Here is a 19,083-nt window from a genome sequence, read left to right as displayed (position 1 = left end):
ACTCTCCCCTCCCCGACACCCTGGTTCCCCGAGGGTCTCCCGCTTCCCCCGAGCCCCCCGGCCGGCGCTTACGAGACGGTCAGCGTGTTGTCCAGCTGGATGATCTGGCTTCGGCGCATCCTCCGCAGCTCGGCCCGAGTGAGTTTCCGGGGGCCGCCCTCGGCCGGCTCGGCCCTCCCTTCGATCCGCTGGCCGGCCAGCTCCTCCCGGATCTCCCGCAGCATGTCCTCGGCCCGCAGGGGACGCGGGGAGGGCGAGCGCCCGGGCCTCCCTCCTTCTCCTCCTCCTTCCTCGTCGTCCTCCTCCCGCTCCTGCTCCTCTTCCTCCTCCTCCGAGGCCCAGGGACTCCCTCCGGCCGAGTCGGCGGGGGAGGGCGCCGACGAACCGGCGAAGTGCCTCCGGAGGCGAGCGCGGTGCAGAGTCTGGAGCACCACGTCTCCGTCCTCCTCGTCGTCGACGTCGTCGTCGTCGTCGTCGGACCAGGCCGGGCGCTCCGCCTCCCGGGGCAGGCTGCCTCCCCCGAGGACCCCGTCGGGCAGGTCGGGGGCGCTTCGGCGCTGGGGGGCGGGGGCGCGGGGGCGCCGCGGGCCGTCCCGCAGGTCCGTGGTGGAGAAGGTGAGGCGGGGGTCCCGGCGGAGGGCGGCCCGGCGCAGGCGGCTCGGGGCTAAGGAGGGAGGGGGCGATCCGGGCGAGCGCGGGACCAGGGTCCCGTAGCCGGCGTCCGAGCCGTCGTCCGGCGCGGGGGGCGCGGGGGGCGCGGGGTCCTCCGTGAGGTCCGTCGTCAGCAGCCGGGGCACCGCGGGGGAGAACCCCGGCGGCCTGCGGGGAGGAGGAGCACGCTGGTCTGCACACGGGGTGCTCCTGTTGCCCCTGCCTCAGGTGGTGGGGGGGGGCGGTCTGGTGAGGTCGTCCCCCGCCTCCCCTGGGGTCCCCAGGTCGGAGGGAGGGGTCAGGAGTGGGGCGCGGAGGGCGGGATAACAATAATAATAACGATGAGGGAATTCTTTCCATGATAGCACGGTAGTGTTACCAACCTGGGGTCCGGGCCGGGCTCCTCCAAGCCGCTCTGGGACGCTTCCGGGGAGGTTTGGAAGCTGGGGTCCGGGCACTCCGTGTCCCGATAGAAGGCCAGGAGCTCCCGTTTCTGTTGCACGTATTCCTCTGCCTTCATCTTCTGCAGGGCGACCTGCCAGGGAGCCGGGGAGGGCCAAGCTCAGGGCAGGAGCGGGGGTGGGGGCTAAGGGGCAGAGGTTCAAGGCCCCCCCCCCCCCCCCCATCACCAACACACACACACACTCACATATTCTCTGGAGCTACCAACCATCTCCCTCCTCCCCTCCTCCTTCGCATCGTGGCGTAGTGGAAAGAGCACGGGGCTTAGAGTCAGAGGACCTGGGTTCTAATTCTGGTTCTGCCACGTGCCTACTGAGTAACCAGAGGCAAGTCACTTCACTCCTTCGGTCTCAGTTTCCCCAACTGTAAATTGGGAATTAAATACCCTTCTCCCTCCATCTTTTGAGTCTGATCTGATTTTATTTATCTTAGTACAGGCTTGCGCGCACAGAATAAGTGCTCTAATAATAATAACGTTGGTATTTGTTAAGCGCTTACTATGTGCAGAGCACTGTTCTAAGCGCTGGGGGAGATACAGGGTAATCAAGTTGTCCCACGTGAGGCTCACAGTCTCGATCCCCATTTTACAGATGAGGTAACTGAGGCACAGAGAAGTGAAGCGACTTGCCCACAGTCACACAGCTGACAGGTGGCAGAGCCGGGATTCGAACCCATGACCGCTGCCTCCGAAGGCCGTGCTCTTTCCACTGAGACACGCTGCTTCTCTAAAATAAAGTAGGTCGATGCAGGTCATGCTGAGATTCGAGCTCACGACCCCTGACAAGACAAGACAATTACTCTAACCCCTGAGCTACAGAACCTCATCTATTATTATGATTTTTCCATCATCCTTGGCAAAGTCCCCTTCCTACAGGGCAAGGTTGGTAGAAGAATCCTGGGATAGCCAGTGCACAACCGGGGAAGGTCCGGTGCCCAGAATGGCCAGGATCTGTCAGCATCTTGAGGCCCTAGATTCCTCCCGGACCCCTACGACTCCCTCTGGGCTAGAATCCATGTATGTCGTATTTGGGGGATCCGCGGTCCACTCCCCTACCTGGGCCTCCTGGATCCTCTCCAGCCACTGCTGGCTGAAGGAGGAGGTAGGGCAGTGCATGATGAGGGCGCTGGAGACGCACTGGAACTCTGACAGGTGGATCAGCAGGAAGCTGTCTGGGACGGAACGTGTGCGTGTGTGTTTGTGTCTGTCTGCCTCTGGTCCTCCCAACCGCCCAGCCAGCCGGGGAGGAGGGAGAGAGAGAGGGAAGAGGCTAGCTCAGAGACAGAGGATTGGGTGGGATCAGGGTTTAGGGGCGGGGGATTCATTCGTTCAATCGTATTTATGGGGCGCTTACTCTGTGCAGAGCACTGTACTAAGCGCTTGTTTGGGGGATTGGGGCGGGGCCACATCCGGAGGTTCGGTGTGAGGTCGGGGAGTTGGGATGGGGCCTGAGCAGGGCCACGTCTGGAGGACGGGGCTGTGGTCGGGAGGCTGGGGGGGCAGGCGGCGTTGGAAGTTTGGGGCGGAGTGGGATGGGTCGTCTGGGGGAGACTCGGGTGGAGGCCCGTACTTGGGTCGCGGAGGGACTGACACACGAGCCTTTCCAGCATGAGGGGAGGGCGGATGACCTTGGCCCGGTCGGTCTTTCGCTGCCGTTTGGTGACCAGCAGGGCGTCCGAGAAGAGGAACAGGTACACGTCCAGCTGGAGGGACCGGGGGAGCGCGGGGGTCAGGGGGCGTCCACACGTACACGCATTCGCTACAGGGACCCCCGCCCCCCCCAATCCCCTCCCGCCTGCCAGGCAGGTCCTCCAGAGGTCATCCGGGCAGCCCGGATGGACCGGGGTGAGGCGGTCTGTCTTCCGGGAGTGAACAGAAACGTCCCGACCCCAGCTCCGGAGGCCCACTTTCCCCGAGGGGCGGGAGGGGGCGAGGAAAGGGAGAGTAGGGCACGTAGAGAGGACGGCGAGCGTGATGGTTCTGGGGGATGGGGTGGGGAGCGGGACGCCTCTCTGTTCCCCCCAGTCGCAGCCCCCAGCCCTCCCTACCTTGCCCTCCCGACCCTCCTTCATGCGAACGGCCCCTTCCATCAACAGCTGCCGCGTGCAGTGAGGAGTGATCCCGGTCATGGGCGTAGTCAAGTCCAACACGGAAAAGGGACGAAGTTTCTAGGAGAGGGTAGGAGGGACGGGGGAACAGAGAGGGGCTGGGACAGCGGGCCTCAACTGGGTGCGGGGAGCGGGGGGCTCCTGGGATCCCTCCCCCAGCCCCGGGAAAATCCCGAGGTTCCTCGCGGGATGCTCCTTAGCGCTCCACCTGCTTCCCGCGGGCCGCCCGGCTCCTCCGCTCCCGATCTCGATCCCGACCCCCATCCCGTCCCGGTCCTCCGGGCGCGTTACCTTCTCCACCTCCTCGCTGGAAGGCTCCAGGACGTCGTAGGGCCCGATGCGCTGGGCGGCCGCCGCCAGGTTGTCCTGCTCCTCCCCGCGGCGCACCTGCGCGTTGATGTGGTGCAGGAACGACTCCACCGCCGAGATCTGCGGGCGCCACCGGCTCGGCTCCTCTCGGGGGCTCCGCTCCTCCCCGGCCTCCCCACTCCCCCACTCCGATGCCCGCCCTGGCTCCGGACCCCCGGCCTCCCCTGTCCACTGTGCGCCCTGGTCTCGAACCCCCGGTGTTCCCTCTCTGCTGTGCGCCCTGGCCCGGGCCCCCTCCGCGCCCTAGCCTCGGATCCCCCGCCTCCCCTCTCCACCGTGCGCCCTGATGCCGGTCTCCCGGCCTCCCCTTCCACCGTGCACCCTGGCCCCGGGCCCCCGGCCTCCCCTCTCCACTGTGCGCCCTGGCCCCGGCCCCCTCCTCCCTCGTCCACTCTGCGCCCTAGCCTCGGGTCCCCCGCCTCCCCTCTCCACCGTGCACCCTGATGCCGGACCCCCGGCCTCCCCTCTCCACTCCCGGACCCCCAGTCTCCCGCCCCCCACCCCATTTCCAGCCACTGCCTGTCACCAACCCGGCCCCCTGCTTTATCCCCAGCCAGCCCCCAGCTATGACCCCTCCGCCGGAGGCCGCCAGTCTCCAGCCCCTCTCCCGGCCTCCGGAGGATGCCCCTTGCCCCCGGGCTCACCATGGCGCCCAGGGCCTCGCGCTGGCGGGGGTCAGGGCTCCGTTTGAAGACCGCCCGGAGCAGCAGCGGATACTTGGTGACGCGCTGCTGCGGCTTGATGAGGAGGTCGCCGAGCTGCTGCCGGCCGGAAAGCTTGTGCTTCTCACACCACTGCGGGCCGGGCGCCGGGCCACGTCGTTACCAACAGGAGAAAAGGGGTCCCAAATTCCGGGGACACCTTTCCGCGTCTCCCCCAGCGCGGCCCCCGTCCCCCGTCCCGCCCCCGTCCTTACCTTCACGAAGGTCTGGAACAGGTAATTGTGTTCCTGTTGGTGACGGGCGAACTCCATGGTCCGTTTCACTTGCAGACAATAGTGCACGTAAGGTAAGAAGCGCTCCCCAAACTGCGGAGAGACCCCCCCGCCCCCCGAGGGGTGGGGGTGGGGAGTTGTGAATGCTCGAGTTCCACTCCCCTGAGGAGGCTGACGGATGGGGGTGGGCCCGGTCCCTGGGAGTCAGAAGGACCTGGGTTCTAATCCCAGCTCTGCCACCTGTCTAATGTGTGACCTTGGGTAAGTCACTTCACTTCTCTGTGCCTCAGTTACCTCATCCGTAAATTGGGGATTAAGACTATGAGTTCCATGTGAGACATGGACAGTGTCCATCCTAATTAGCTTGTATCTCCCCCAGCTTTTAGTATGGTTTGTGGCACAGAGGAAGTGGTTAACAAATACCTTTTTTTTAAAAAAAAAAAAAGCAGAGGCAAGGGGTGTCCTGCCTGGTATGTGACATAACCCTTAAGTCTCCTGGGGTCCGGGGAAAATGGGGGGACATCCTCAGGGGTGGGCTGATGATAGAGCCTCCCCCTTATAATGTTTGAAGGTTGAAAAGCCGGACCCCTGCTCTCCCAGCAGCCCACGGAGGCTCCGGTTTATTGCTCCCCTCGCCGGTCGAGATTTGCCCGACCTGTAGCCCCCTCCCCCCTCACCATGGGGACCGGGATTGCAGCCTCCCGCCTCACCGAGAGGAAGCCATCCTGGAGGCTTAGCGGATCCATAGGCTGGCCGGATTCCCGTGTCTCCTCCAGGACCGGTCCCAGCACCTCCTCCCAGAAACTCCGGTGGACGCGGATCAGGTCGGGTACGTTGCCAAAGAGGATCTCCGCGGGCACCTGGAGGGGCAGAAGCAGGGTCTCTGAGGGTAGGGGGAGATAATAACAATAATAATAATGGTATTTTTAAGGGCTTACTGTGTGCCAAGCACTGTTCTCAACGCTGGGGTAGATACAACGTAATCAGCTCGGGCAAATCCCTGTCCCCTATGGGGCTCACAGTCTCAATCCCCATTTTACAGATGAGGTAACTGAAGCACAGAGAAGTTAAGTGACTTGGCCAAGGTCGCAAGGCAGACAAGTGGCAGGGACGGGATTAGAATCCACGACCTCTGACTCCAAAGCCCAAGCTCTCGCCACTAGGCCATGCTGCTTTTTTGATTGATAGCTCTCAGTCCAATTCTCTGCTCATAGTAAATGTTCAATAAATACCATTAATTGATTGAGGACAGGAGGGGACGGGAGTGGGGGCACTTCGGGCCATCGCCCCCTCCCACCCAGCGTCTGGACCACGGCCCGGCCGCGTCCCCTCCCTTCCCTGCGATCCCCCCTCCCCCAGCAGCCCCTCCCCGCCCCACGACCCCTCCCCTTCCCGCGGCCCCTCACCTCCATCAGCAGCCCCACTCTCTGGAGGTTTAGCAGGCCAGCAGCTAGGAGCTAGAGTGTAGGGGGCACATGAGGACCACCTCCTCAGAGCCCTGGTCCCCACCCCCCACGACCCTCCCCACCCCTTGTGTCAGCCCCTCGAGAGAGAGATGAGGAAAGGGGTGCTAAAGGGAGGGAGTTTGGGGAAGGGAAGACTAGTGAGGTAAACTCGCTGGGGGTCGGGATCTTGTCTACGAACTCTATTGTATTGCACTCTTCCAAACTGCTAGTACAGCGTTCTGCACAGAGTAAGCGCACAATAAGTAGTTTAGTAAGCCCGTCGGTGGGCAGGGACTGTCTCTGTTGCCGATTTGTACATTCCAAGCGCTTAGTACAGTGCTCTGCACACAGTAAGCGCTCAATAAATACTATTAAAAAAAAGAGCATGGGCTTGGGAGTCAGAGGACGTGGATTCTAATCCCGACTCCGCTACTAGTCTGCCGTGTGACCTTGGGCAAGACGTTCCACCTCTCTGGGCGTCAGTTACCACATCTGTAAAATGGTGATTAAGACTGTGAGCCCCAACCTGATGATCTTGTATCCGCCCCAGTGCTTAGAACAGTGCTTGGCACATAGTAAGCGCTTGAAAGATACCATTATGATTAATAATATTAAGTACCATTGATTGATTGAGAAGAAGGGGGGAGAGGAGGGAGGAGGAAAGGGTGATGAGCCGGGGGAGAGGGAAGCTGGTGGTGGGGGGAGGAAGGAGAGGGGTCGGGGGAGGGAGGAGGGGGGAGCCGGGACTCACGTCTGTCATGACCTTCAGCTTCTTCACGTAGATGAACTCGGTGGAGATCAGCTCCCATAGCGCCTCCTGCTGGTGGCACAGCTCCCGACTCATGGTCTGAGGGCAGGGGGGCCAGGGGAGGATGAGGGGAGACCCCGGGGGGCGAGGGCAGCTCCCAGGGTCCCTCCCCTCGGGGGCTCTGCCCCCCTCTCTCCCCTGACCACCCCCTGCCCAACCGGGGACCCACTGAGCCCGGCGTGGAGGGGGTCCCGCCTCCCACGAGGCCCGGGCCCCGGTGCCCACCTCGTGCCCGGGCACCAGCTCCTTCCAGGAGCTCTCGGCCAACCCGCCGTCCCGTCCCTCCCCGATCTCCCAGCGGCGCCGGTCTTCGGGGGGCAGGCGGGGGATCCCGAACATGCTGAACGTGTGCAGTCGAGCTTGCAGCTGCTCCACGCGGCTCACCTCCTGGGGTGGGAGGGAAGGGCGGGGGGGGGTCACTTCTAGGAATGGGGCGAGGAGAGGGTCACCTTCTGGGGTGGCGGGGTTGGGTGGGGGCAGGGTCACCTTCAGGGTTGGGGGGAATTGGCGGGGGAGAGTCACCTCCTGGGTTGTGGGGGTTAGGCGGGGGAAGGGCCACCTCTAGGGATGGGAGGAATGTGGGCAGAGATTGTCTTTATTACTGTATTGTACTTTCCAGGCGCTTAGTACAGTGTTCTGCACACAGTAAGCGCTCAATAAATAAGATTGAATGAATGAATGAATGAATGAATGAATGGGGCGCGGGGAGGATCTCCTTTTGCGGCGGAGGAGTGAGGCGGGGGGAAAGGGTCACCCCTGGGGCCGGGCTACCTCCCGGAGGAGACAGGGTTGGCAGGCATGGGGGACACGAGGAGGAATATAAGCAAGAGAGGACACAAGAGGCTTGATGGGGGCCATCAGTGCCAAGGGGGGCTGGGGTCGTCCCGGGGCCGGGCTGGGTTGCTGAGTCCTCAGGGGGAAAGGGGGAGGGGTCCGCACCTTGCTTTTGGGGGAGGGCGGGGGGCCGGTCCCGTAGAGATGGCCGTGTTTTCTGTCGTGCTCCAGCTCCCTCAGCCTGAGCGGCGACAGGCCCCGGGACTGCCCGGGGCTCTTGTTGAACAGCACGAGGTCCTGCAGCCGTCGACGACCGGGCTCCTGAGGGGTCGGGGGACGGGCGGTGGGCGCGGGGCAGTTCCCGGGGCGCCCGGCCGGGGGCCCGAGGGAGCGGGGGCGGGGTGGGGGCTCGGCCGGGGGGAAAAGGGGAAAGGGAGGGCCGTCCTCGCCATCTCAAACCTGTTCGGCTGAGGGGCGCGGCGGCCCCTCCCGTGGGCCTGGCTCTGAGTCACGCCGGGAAGGGGGAGGGGGCGCAGCCAGGGCAGTCCGGGCTGGGTCGGGATTGACACCCCGCCCCGGGGTCGGAGGGGACCGGGGAGCACCGGATCTTCAAAGGGTCGAATCTCCCGTCCACGCGTGGCCCCTCTCCCTCATGGAATCTAGCCCGCGCTGGTCCCCTCACGCGCGGGGGAGCGGGGAGTCTTCCACACTCCCGCGGGCTCGGGGTCGTCTCTGCAAGCCCCTTCCCAGCCTCGCGTGCGCCGCGTGGGTTCCCCAAAACATGTTCAACTTACTCCCCCCGGCCCCACGGGCGCCCCAAGTCCTCGCGTGGCCGCGCCTGGCCCGGGAGGGCGGGGCGCTGGAGAGGTGTCCCCGGTTCGTGCCCCCCCCCCCCCCCCGGGCAGGTCCGGTCACATTCCTGCAGCCCGCGCCGGTGTCCCCAATTACCGTCCTTCGCTCGCTCCAGGGCCGAGAGCCCGGAGGGGACTGCAGGGGCGTGGAGCCAGGGGTCCGGGTGACAGTGGCCACCCAAAACCTGCCCTCCTTTCCTGCACTTCTGCCCTGCACGCTTCCCCCTGCTCCGCCACTTCCCCGCGCCCTCTCCCTCTCCCCCAGTCCCTCCCAACTATCTTCCCTGAACTGTCCCTGCCCTGTCCCTGCCCTGACCCCGCTCTGCCCTGCTCTGCTCTCTCTCCCTGCCCTCTCCCTGCCCCTTCTAGAGTCAACCACCTCCCTCGTCCTGCCCTGCCCGGGCCAGCCCGAGGGCCGAGGGGCCCGGGGCAGGGCATCCCCGGGACAGACTCCTCACCGGCCCCCATTGCCCAAGGGCCCGGGGAAAAAAGGTGCCAGGGGAGGCCACGGGCCACACCCTGAGCTGGCAGGGCTCTTGGCAGGGGCTCGGGCCCCGCGGTCCGACGCGAGGACACAGGAGCTTTGTGCCCGGGAGGGTCCACCCTCCGCACTCTTCCCGCCCGTCTCAGCCTCTGCCCTGCCCTGCCCCTTCCTCCCCCCCAACCCCAGGCCGCAGGGGGGGGGAGGGAGGAAAGGGAAGGGGGTGGGATGGGGCGGGACCGGGCAGTAGGCCCCGTTCTCACCTGCGGGACACCCCCCCGTGGCTGAAGGCTCCCGTCGGCCCAAGGTTGCGGGGCCCGGCGGCCCCCATAGGCCTCGATGCGGGAAGCCACGAAGCCCGGCTCCAGGGGCCCTTGATCCGGGGAGCCGAAGGCCTGCATCCCCCTCCCGTCGGGTCACCTTTGGGGCTGCATGGCTGGGGCGGGGGGCGCGCGACCCTCCCCCGCCGTCTGCAGAGCAGGAGGGAAGCCAGAGTTAGAGGGGGCGGGGGGCGAGGCCAGGCGGAGGGGAGAGGACGGGGGCAGTGGAAAGCGGGAGGAGGACCCCACCGGAAAAACGGGGGTCACGGTCAGGGTTGGGGTCGGCCTAGTTACTCGGCTCTGTCCGGGGTTGGTGGGCTGCCGGCCGGGCCCGGGCATCACTAGGACGGTGGCTGCAGAGCTCTGGGGGAGTCCTGTCGCCCCCACAGTGAGGTTGGTGCCCCTTAACCCCCGTGTCCGTCCCCGCCCTGGCATCGGGGGCGTGGGGGAGGGGGCTGTACTCATCAGGACCCGGCCCCCAGCCTGGTCAGTCCCAGGACTGACCCAGGGGAGGGGGCAGGGGTGGTGTTCTGGGGTGACCCTAGCTCTCCCAGGGGATCCGACCCTCCCTGGGTCCGTCGGAAGAGGCCGGGGTAGGGGGCACCGATCCTTGGCACATGCCCCTCGCGCCCCCCACCCCGGATCACCCCTCTCGACTGTTTCAGAGTCCCCTTCTCCCCCTCACCCCCACCCAGGAGCTCCTCTCATCAGAGTCCCGCACAGGGGAGCCTCTCCTGCCCCAGGTCCCCTCCCCCAACGCCACCCCACCGTGCCCCCTCCCCCTCGGAGCCCCCAGCCCGGCCCCACTCTCTCACCTGCGCCCCTAGCTGGGTCTCTGCTTCGCAACCGCTTCGAGCTGCTTCTTCTCCTCCTCCTCGTCCTCTTCTTCTTCTCCTGGCACGGTCCCGGTCCCGGCAGCAGAGGCTCCGCTTCTCCCCGGAGTCTAGGGCCGGGACCCCCCGCCGCCGCCGGGTCGAGGCCTGTTCAGTGGCCCGGGCCGGAGCGGGACAGGGACAGGGACACTGGGACAGGGACCCGGACGGAGCAGCCCGTCGAGGCCCGGAGCGAGGCCCCGGCCCCGGGAGGGAGGGAGAAGGGGGCGGGGGCGCCGTAATGCTCCGCCCCTGCACCGAGGGACGGGGCGCGCTCCGGCTCCCGGCAGCCAATGCCACTTGGCAGCTTATTCATTCCTTCATTCATTCAATCAATCGTATTTATAATAATAATAATAATAATAATGTTGGTATTTGTTAAGCTCTTACTATGTGCCGAGCACTGTTCTAAGCGCTGGGGTAGACATAGGGGAATCAGGTTGTCCCACGTGGGGCTCACAGTCTTAATCCCCATTTTACAGATGAGGGAACTGAGGCACAGAGAAGTTAAGTGACTTGCCCACAGTCACACAGCCGACAAGTGACAGAGCTGGGATTCGAACTCATGAGCCCTGACTCCAAAGCCCATGCTCTTTCCACTGAGCCACGCTGCTTGAGCGCTTACTGTGCGCAGAGCACTGTACTAAGCGCTTGGAAAATACAAAACAGCAATAAAGAGAGACAATCCCCGCCCACAGCGGGCTTGGCGTCTTGTGCCAGGCACTGTACTAAGCGCTGAATTAATTAGGGTATTTGTTAAGCGCTATGTGCCAAATGCTGTTCTACGCGCTCTATAGTATCAGGTACCATAAATAGAATTAGTCGTAGTGGTAATAGTAGATTGTCTCTATTGCTGTATCGTACTTTTCCAGGCGCTTAGTACAGTCCTCAGCACACAGTATGCGCTCAATAAATACGATCGAATTGAATAGTAGTAACAGTAGTAATAATAACGATAATGATAATGTGGGGTTTGCTAAGCGCCTACTCCGTGCCAAGCACTGCGCTAAGCGCTGGGGCAGAGAGAAGCTAATCAGATTGGCCCCAGCCCCTGTCCTATTTGGCCCCTGGCATGGGCCGGGGCTGGGGGGAGCGGTGGCAAGGACGGGGGAGCTGGAGGCAGGGGCCAGGGCCGCAGGGAGGCTGAGTGCCCGGCCTCTGATCCGCCGGCCTCTGACCCTCATGGTGGAGTCCAAAGTGTTGCCCTTATCTGGCGCGGCGGCTCGGTGCTGTGCTGAGGCTGCTGTCGAGTGCACGCGGCGCAGGTCGGACTCTGCTCCCGGGCCGGGGAGGGGGCTCCGGGCCGACCGAATCCCACCACGCAGGGCCCCGGGGCTCCTGCGCAAAGGTGGGCACGGACAGGATGCAGAGAGGGTGGGGAGGGCCGGGACAGGCTGCCCAGCGAGGGGCTCAAGCCCATCTGAATCGGGGTCCTGGGAAGCTCCCAGGTTTGGTCGGACCCGGGTGGGCTTAGGGTTAGGGTTAGAGTTAGGGTCCTCGGAAGCTCCCAGGTTTAGTCGGGCGCGGGTGGGGAATGAGGCTGGAATCCGGAAAGCTGTGGGGGGAGACGATGGCTTCACCCCCACGACTGGCACCCGGGGGGGGCACCGGCCTTGTCGCCCCCCACAATCGGAACCCGGAGGCACCAGCCCCATCGCCCCCCTCAGCTGGCACCGGGGCACACCGGGTGCCTCGGCTCCCATCAGCCTCAAACAGATCGGACTCTCTGGATCAATTGCGAACCAATTTCGGCTGGGGGCGGAGAGGCCTCAAACTACGCCCACCCCCCCTTTGCCGTGGCAACCTTCCCGGTCACCCTCTCCGAGTGAGCGGGCGGGGCAAGACGTAGTCAGACCGGACCGGGCCCTGTCCGCTCCCAGGGAGAAGAAGAGGTGGCGATTCGGAGCTAGGGGTGATTAGCGCGGCTCGTTAATGACACCTTCCCCGGACGGCGCCTTTCCTGCGGAGCTCAAAGCACTTTCCAGACGCCCCCCCCCCCTTTCTCCCTCTCTTCCCCCGCCTCCCCCGGGCAGGAAAGGGAGGGACCGGGAAGTCCTCCCCAAAGGGAGAAACCGGGGCTCAGAGAGAGACAAGCCCTGTCCAGAGTCCCACACAGCACTAGTGGGGTGAGGTTGTGCAGAGGGGAGGGGTCAGCTCCTTGTGGGCAGGGAATATATTGGACTCTCCCAAGTTCTTAGGACAATGCTTTGCACACAGTAAGCGCTCAATCAATATGATTGAATGAATGAATGAATGAATCGGGGGAGTGGTAATAATAACTGTGGTATTTATTGTTTGCTATATGCCAGGCGCGGTACTAAGCACTGGGGTGAATACAAGCCAATCGGTTTGGATACAGTCCCTTTCCTAAGTGGGGCTCACAGTCTTAATCCTCCCTTTAGAGATGAGGTAAAGAAGTGACTTGCCCAAGGTCACACAGCAGACAGTTGGAAGAAGGTGGATTAGAACCTGGGTCTTCTGACTCCCAGGCCTGGGCTCTATCTACTAGGAAATGCTGTTTCTCACAGTCGGCTTCACCCGGGGCGACTGGGGTCCCATCGCTCCTATAACTGGAACCCAGGGGCACTGGCTCCATGACTCCCACAGTGGACCCCAGGAACACCAGCCCCGTGGCTTAATGCATAGAGCACGGGCCTAGAAGTCAGAAGGACCTGGGTTCTAATGCTGACTCTGCCACTTGTCTGCTGTGTGACCTTGGGCAAGTCACTTCACTTCTCGGTGCCCCAGTTCCCTCACCTGGAAAATGGGGATTAAGACTGTGAGCCCTATGTGGGACAGGGACAGTATCCGATCCAATTACCTCGCATCTACCTCAGCACTTAGTACAGTGCCTGGTATATAATAAATTCTTGACAAATACCACAATTATCATTATTATTATTATTATCCCTTGTACTAGGCAACCACAGAGGTCTCTCTCATTACTCTCCTCCCTCCTCCCTCTGTCTTCTCTTCTCAGGGGTTGGTGGGAGAGAGAGTAATGTGTGTGTGTTTGTATGTGTGTGATTGTGCACCCCGGGCCAAAAGTCCGGAGATTAAAGACCGTGGTCAGGGGGCAATTAGAGCAATTCTCTCGGGGAAGCCGGCCCTGCTGCCAGCCTGACGCACGGTTGCGGAAGTGTCTCCTGGCCTCTCTGCCTCCCTGCCTCCAGCTCCGGTCCAACTACCGTGGCCATAAAGAGTGAGTCAGACAGGTGCAGGACAGCCCCACCCCCGCCCTTCTCCCAATCCCTCATCCCCGGAATCCGGGTGTGGAGGAGCCAGACGGGGAAAGGAAAGGACCCAGAGGGTGGCTGCAGGGGCTGGCGTTAAGGTTGGGGTCAGTGACGGTGTTGGGGAGGTGTTGGGGATTGAGGTCAGGCTTGGTGATGGTGTTGGGGTTGGGCTTCGTGTAGGCCACTGGTGTTGGGCTCAGGTCTGGGGATTGGTTTGGGGATGGTATTGGGGTGGTGGGTGGGTTTGAGTTGGGTCAGGGCTTGATGTTGGGGTTGGGGTGGATGGTCATTCAATTGTATTTATTGAGCGCTTACTGTATGCAGAGCACTGAACTAAGCGCTTGATGTCTGAGAAGGAAGGGGTGAGGGCGAAATGGGGGGTCTTGGGTGGGACCAATGTGACCAATTCTTCATGGTGAGGATGGGGGGCAGTGTAGACAGACCTGATTGGGGGTCCTTCCTGGTCTGATCAAAGCTCTCAGGTCTAGTGGGAGACTGGGGGGAGTGAGGTTGGAGACTGGTCCCACTGAGTGTAGGGAGATGATGGTTTCAAACCCCCTCACCACACCACCGGCCTCTTCCACCCTACAGTTGGAGCCTAGGGACACCAGCCCGATTGCCCCAGAGCTGTAACCCAGTGAACTTTGGCCCCAACATCCCCACAGCTGGAATAATAACGGTACTTTTTTAGCGTTTACTATGTTCCAAGCTCTGTTCTAAGCACCGGGGTAGATACAAGTTAATCAGGTTGGACCCAGTCCCCGTCCCACATGGAGTTCGCCCTCTACATTCCCATTATACAGATGAAGGAACTGAGGCCCAGAAAAATTAAGCGACTTGCCCAAGGTTACACACGGACATGGGGCTGAGCTGGGATTAGAAACTAGGTCCTGCCGACGCCCAGCCCCGCGCTCTAGCCACTAAGCCCGTCTAGCTGGGATCGGGAATTAGGAATCAATCTTCCCCGTGGGGCAGGCAGGAGTTGGGGTTCGGCATTCCCGGGTGTCCTAGGACCCCGCCCTTGTCTGGCCCAGCAGGGCGTGAGAGGAATTTGGACCCCAGTTTCTGCTCCTCTTTTTTGGAGTCGAGGATGCCCACAGTCCCGGCCAAGAGGCTGCTTTTTCCCCGGTCTCTGTATGTCTCTCTCTGTCTCTCTCTGAGTCTCTTCGGGTCTCTGTCTCTCGCCTCTCCCCCTTCTCACCCTGTGCGAACAGCCCCATCTTCTGGCAGCCTTTGGAAATGCAACAGGCTCCGGGGTTCCCCAACCTCCCACCCGTTGATTGGTTTCTATCCCAACCAATCATCAAGTACTCGCTGGTATTTAGTGAGCGCCTAGTGAGATGGAAGCACTGGATTGAGCGCTTGGAAGAATAGGTTGGTGCCCAGGTAGGAGGTGACCTGAATGTGAACCAGGGCGGTAGCCGGGAGGAAAGGGAGGATCTAGGAATTGTTGTGGAGGAGAAACGAACAGGTTTTGGCTATTTGGGGTGATAGTTGGGCGGGGGGAGGTGAAAGAAAGGGGCCAGAGATGACTCCAAGGTGGTGAACTTCTAGGACAGGAAGGGTAGTGGTGTTGCCGACAGCGATGGGGAAGTTAGGAGGAGGAGTTGCAGTAAGGGAAAGACAAGGAATTTGGCCTTTGCCACAATGTGCTTAAGGTGCCAGTGAGCCATCCAGGTGGAGGCAATGAAGTTCCAGGAGGAAATGTGAGGTTGGAGAGCAGGTGAGAAGGTGGTCCGGGGAGGGGAGGATGATGTGGGAGTTGACCGCGTAAAGGTTAGAGCAGCAAGTCACACAATAGAGGAGCTACCCAAAAGAGAAGAGGAGGGAACTCAGAACAGAATCCGGGCTGATGCCCAAACTAAGGGGATGAGGGGGCCAGAGAAGGAGACTGAGAAGGAGCAGTTGGAGGCCAGAGGAGAAGCAGGGGAGAACCCGGTCAGTTAAAGCGAAATGGGGAGAGTGTCTAGAGGTGGGGGGGGGGGGAAAGGGGGTGGTCAGCAGCATAAAAGGTGGCAGGGGATTGGGTTAAAGAGGAGCTTGTCGTATGGAGACCTTGGAGGGAGCAGTTTCAATGGAGGGGCAGGGCAAACCCCGGATTTCAGGGGACTAAGAAGGGAGTTGGAGGAGAAAAAGTGGACCCTGCCTGGGTGAGAAGTTTGGATGGAAGTGGGAGCAGGGAGATAGGCTGTAACTGGAGAGTACAGTGGGATCTAGAAAAGGCATATTTAGGATAGGGATGTCGTTTAGGCAGAGAGGGAAGGGCTGAAGGGAGTCCAGACCGGATAGTTTGTGGTCCATCATGACCCCCAGATATATCTGCAGTTCAAGTGGCTTTCAGATTTCTGAGAGCCTGTTTACAAAGGTCAGCATTCCACCTCACCCTTGACCCTGTTAAATTGCATCCTGTTTTTGTCGGGCCATTTTTTTCAATTGGTCTGAGTCATCTCACATCTCACATTTTCTCTCCATATTCCTGGGGTGACAGTCAGGAAGGGCCACCAATCTTGAGTCCTCCCAGTGCTCCGGTGCTCGTGTCTGGGATGGGCATCAATTATATTTATTGAGCACGTATTGTGTGCAGATCATTGCACCAAGTGTGTGGGAGAGTACAGTCTAACAGATTTGGTAGACATGCTCCCTGTCCACAAAAAGCTTACTGTCTAGAAGTGACCTGGACTGGCCACTGGAATGAGTCAGAGGAGGTGTTTCTAAAGTCTGATGTTATTTGAGGGCCGAAGAGGAATTTAAGGATAAACAGACAGAGAGGTTAGTCATTCCAGTTAGAGATGGACCCAGAGACAGTAAGAACAGATTACAGGATTTAGAAGGTGGACTGTAAAACGGAACAACAGAGGGGTCTGGGAGGCAGCTGACTTTCCCCTTCCCTTACCACTCCCCCTCTCTACTTCTTTTCCGCTTTCTCCTCCCTGCTGTATCACCTTTGAGTCATTCAATCGCACCTACTGAGAACTTACTGTGTTCAAAGCACTGTACTAAGTGCTTGGGGAGAGTACAATAGAATAAACAGACCAATTCCCTGCCCACAGTGATCTTACAGTCTTAAAGGGTCGTTCATTCATTCAATTGTGTGTCTAGAGGTGGGGGGGAAAGGGGTGGTCAGCGGCATAAAAGGTGGCAGGGGATTGGGTTAAAGAGGAGCTTGTTGTACTTGGCCATGAAGAGGTCAATGGAGACCTTGGAGAGAGCAGTTGCAGTGGAGGGGCAGGGCAAAACCCGGATTTCAGGGGACTAAGAAGGGAGTTGGAGGAGAAAAAGTGGACCCTGCCTGGGTGAGGAGTTTGGATGGAAGTGGGAGCAGGGAGATGGGCCGTAACTGGAGAGGACAGTGGGATCTAGAAAAGGCATATTTAGGATAGGGAAGTCGTTTAGGCAGAGAGGGAAGGGCTGACAGGGAGTCCAGACATTCAATTACTGTGTGCAGAGCACTGTACTAAGCACGTGGGAAAATACAGTATAGCAACAGGAAACAATCCCTGTTCACATGAACTCACAGTCTAGAGAGTGGAGAAAACGACATCAATATAAGGAAACAGATAGCAACATCAATAAAATTGTACCTATTTACGTAAGTGCGGTGGGGTGGGGCGGGGAGAACAAAGGAAGCAAGTCAGGGTGACAGGGAGTGGGAGATGAGGAAAAGTGAGGCTTAGTTTGGGAAGGCATCTTGGAGGAGATGTGCCTTCAGAAAACCTTTAATAATAATAATGGTGGTATTTGTTAAGAGCTTACTATGTACAAAGCACTGTTCTAAGCGCTGGGAGGATACAAGGTGATCAGGTTGTCTGACATGGGGCTCACAGTTTAAATCCCCATTTTACAGATGAGGTAACTGAGGCACAGAGAAGTTAAGTGACTTGCCCAAAGTCACACAGCTGGCAAGCAGCAGAGCCAGGATTAGAACCCATATCCTCTGACTCCCAAGCCCAGGCTTTTTCCACTGAGCCCCGCTGCTTCTCTTTGAATAGGGGGATGGGGAGAGTAATTGGCGAATTTGAGGAGGGAGGGCATTCCGGGCCAGAGGTGAAACGTGGGCCAGGGGTCGGCGGCGAGACAGACGAGACGGAGGCCTTCTGAGAAGGTTAGCACCAGAGGAGCGAAGTGTGCCGGCTGCGATGTAGAAGGAGAGAAGCGAGGTGAGGGAGGAGGGGGCAAGGTGACGAAATGCTTTAAAGCCAATGATGAGAAGCTTTTGTTTGATAGGGAGGTGGTAGGAGGCCATGCCCTTTACCCTCCACCGCCCATTCCTCCCCTCCTCTGGGTTCTTAGAGAAGCAGCGTGGCTCAGTGGCTTGGGAATCAGTGGTCATGGGTTCGACTCCCGGCTCTGCCACTTGTCAGCGGTGTGACCGTGGGCGTCACTTAACTTCTCTGGGCCTCAGTTACCTCATCTGGAAACTGGGGATGAAGACTGTGAGCCTCACGTGGGACAATCTGATTACCCTGTGTCTACCCCAGCGCTTAGAACAGCGCTCTGCACTTAGTAAGCGCTTAACAAATACCAAATGATGATATTTTCGGGCTGGGTCGGAGGCGGCCGTCCCAGCCACCGCCACCAGAGGTCGCTGCACAACCAGAGGAGCCGCTCCAGGGTCCCTTTCATTCATTCAATAGTATTTATTGAGCGCTTACTATGTGCAGAGCACTGTACTAAGCGCTTGGGATGAACAAGTCGGCAACAGATAGAGACAGTCCCTGCCGTTTGACGGGCTTACAGTCTAATCGGGGGAGACGGACAGACAGACAAGACAAGACAGTCCCTGCCTTAGGACGGGCCACACGAGCCCCCACTTCGGGGAGGAGGAGGAGGAGGAAGGGCAGGGAGGGAGGGAGGGACACCTCCTGGGGAACCCAATCAGAGAAGGACAGGGCTCAGCTCGGGACTTCCCACCCCTCCCCGCTCCATCTAGAACAACCCCTCTGCCCCTGGACAGCTCCCCTCTCCCATAATAAGGATGGTATTTGTCAAGCGCTTACTATGTGCTCCGCCGCTTGTCAGCTGTGTGACTGTGGGCAAGTCACTTCTCTGTGCCTCAGTTCCCTCATCTGTAAAATGGGGATGAAGACTGTGAGGGATGAAGACTGTGAGCCTCATGTGGGACAACCTGATTACCCTGTATACCCCAGTGCTTAGAACAGTGCTCTGCACATAGTAAGCGCTTAACACATACCAACATTATTATGTGCAAGAGCGCTGTTCTAAGCGCTGGGGGGGATACAAAGTGATCAGATTGCCCTACGTGGGGCTCACAGTTTTTAATCCCCATTTTACAGATGAGGTAGGAGGCACAGAGAAGTTAAGCGACTTGCCCAAAGTCACACAGCTGGCCAGCGGCGGAGCGGGGACTCGAACCCATGATCTCTGACTCCCAAGCCCGGGCTCTTGCCGCTGAGCCACACTGCTTCTCAATAATAATGATGATGATGATATTTAAGTGCTTACTTTGTGTCGGGCACTGTACTAAGCGCTGGGGTGGATACAAGCAAATCGAGGTGGACACAGTTCCTCTCCCATGCGGGGCTCACAGTCTCAATCCCCATTTTGCAGATGAGGTAAATGAGGCCCTGTGAAGTGATTTGCCCACAGTCACACAGCAGACAAGTGGCAAAGTTGGGGTTAGAACCCACAACCTTCTGACTCCCTGGCCCGTGCTCTATCCAGTGTGCCATGCTGCTTCTCTACTTCCTCCACTTCCTCACCACCCCCACTCCCCACCCGCCAGGAGCCTCGGGGCCTGTCCCTCCTCTGACCCA

General features: G+C 60.3%; 1 protein-coding gene across 1 annotated transcript; it reads right to left on the bottom strand.

The window, feature by feature from the left end:
• Positions 1–68: 68 nt before the first annotated feature.
• PLEKHG6 (pleckstrin homology and RhoGEF domain containing G6) lies at positions 69–9,282 on the bottom strand. The gene is made up of 14 exons (XM_039910674.1): positions 9,145–9,282; positions 7,715–7,870; positions 7,001–7,162; positions 6,719–6,814; positions 5,929–5,979; positions 5,233–5,382; positions 4,505–4,615; positions 4,233–4,382; positions 3,511–3,648; positions 3,160–3,279; positions 2,682–2,814; positions 2,168–2,283; positions 1,054–1,186; positions 69–823 (listed from the first exon to the last, which is right to left on the bottom strand). The coding sequence occupies exons 1-14, from the start codon at positions 9,280–9,282 to the stop codon at positions 69–71; spliced, it is 2,409 nt and encodes an 802-aa protein (XP_039766608.1).
• Between the last annotated feature and the right edge of the window lie 9,801 nt (positions 9,283–19,083).

This window comes from Ornithorhynchus anatinus, chromosome X4, assembly GCF_004115215.2.
Source record: "Ornithorhynchus anatinus isolate Pmale09 chromosome X4, mOrnAna1.pri.v4, whole genome shotgun sequence".
Lineage (NCBI taxonomy): Eukaryota > Metazoa > Chordata > Mammalia > Monotremata > Ornithorhynchidae > Ornithorhynchus > Ornithorhynchus anatinus.
The sequence above is the reverse complement of the archived record's forward strand: the minus strand, read 5'-3'. Positions and strand labels throughout refer to the sequence as shown.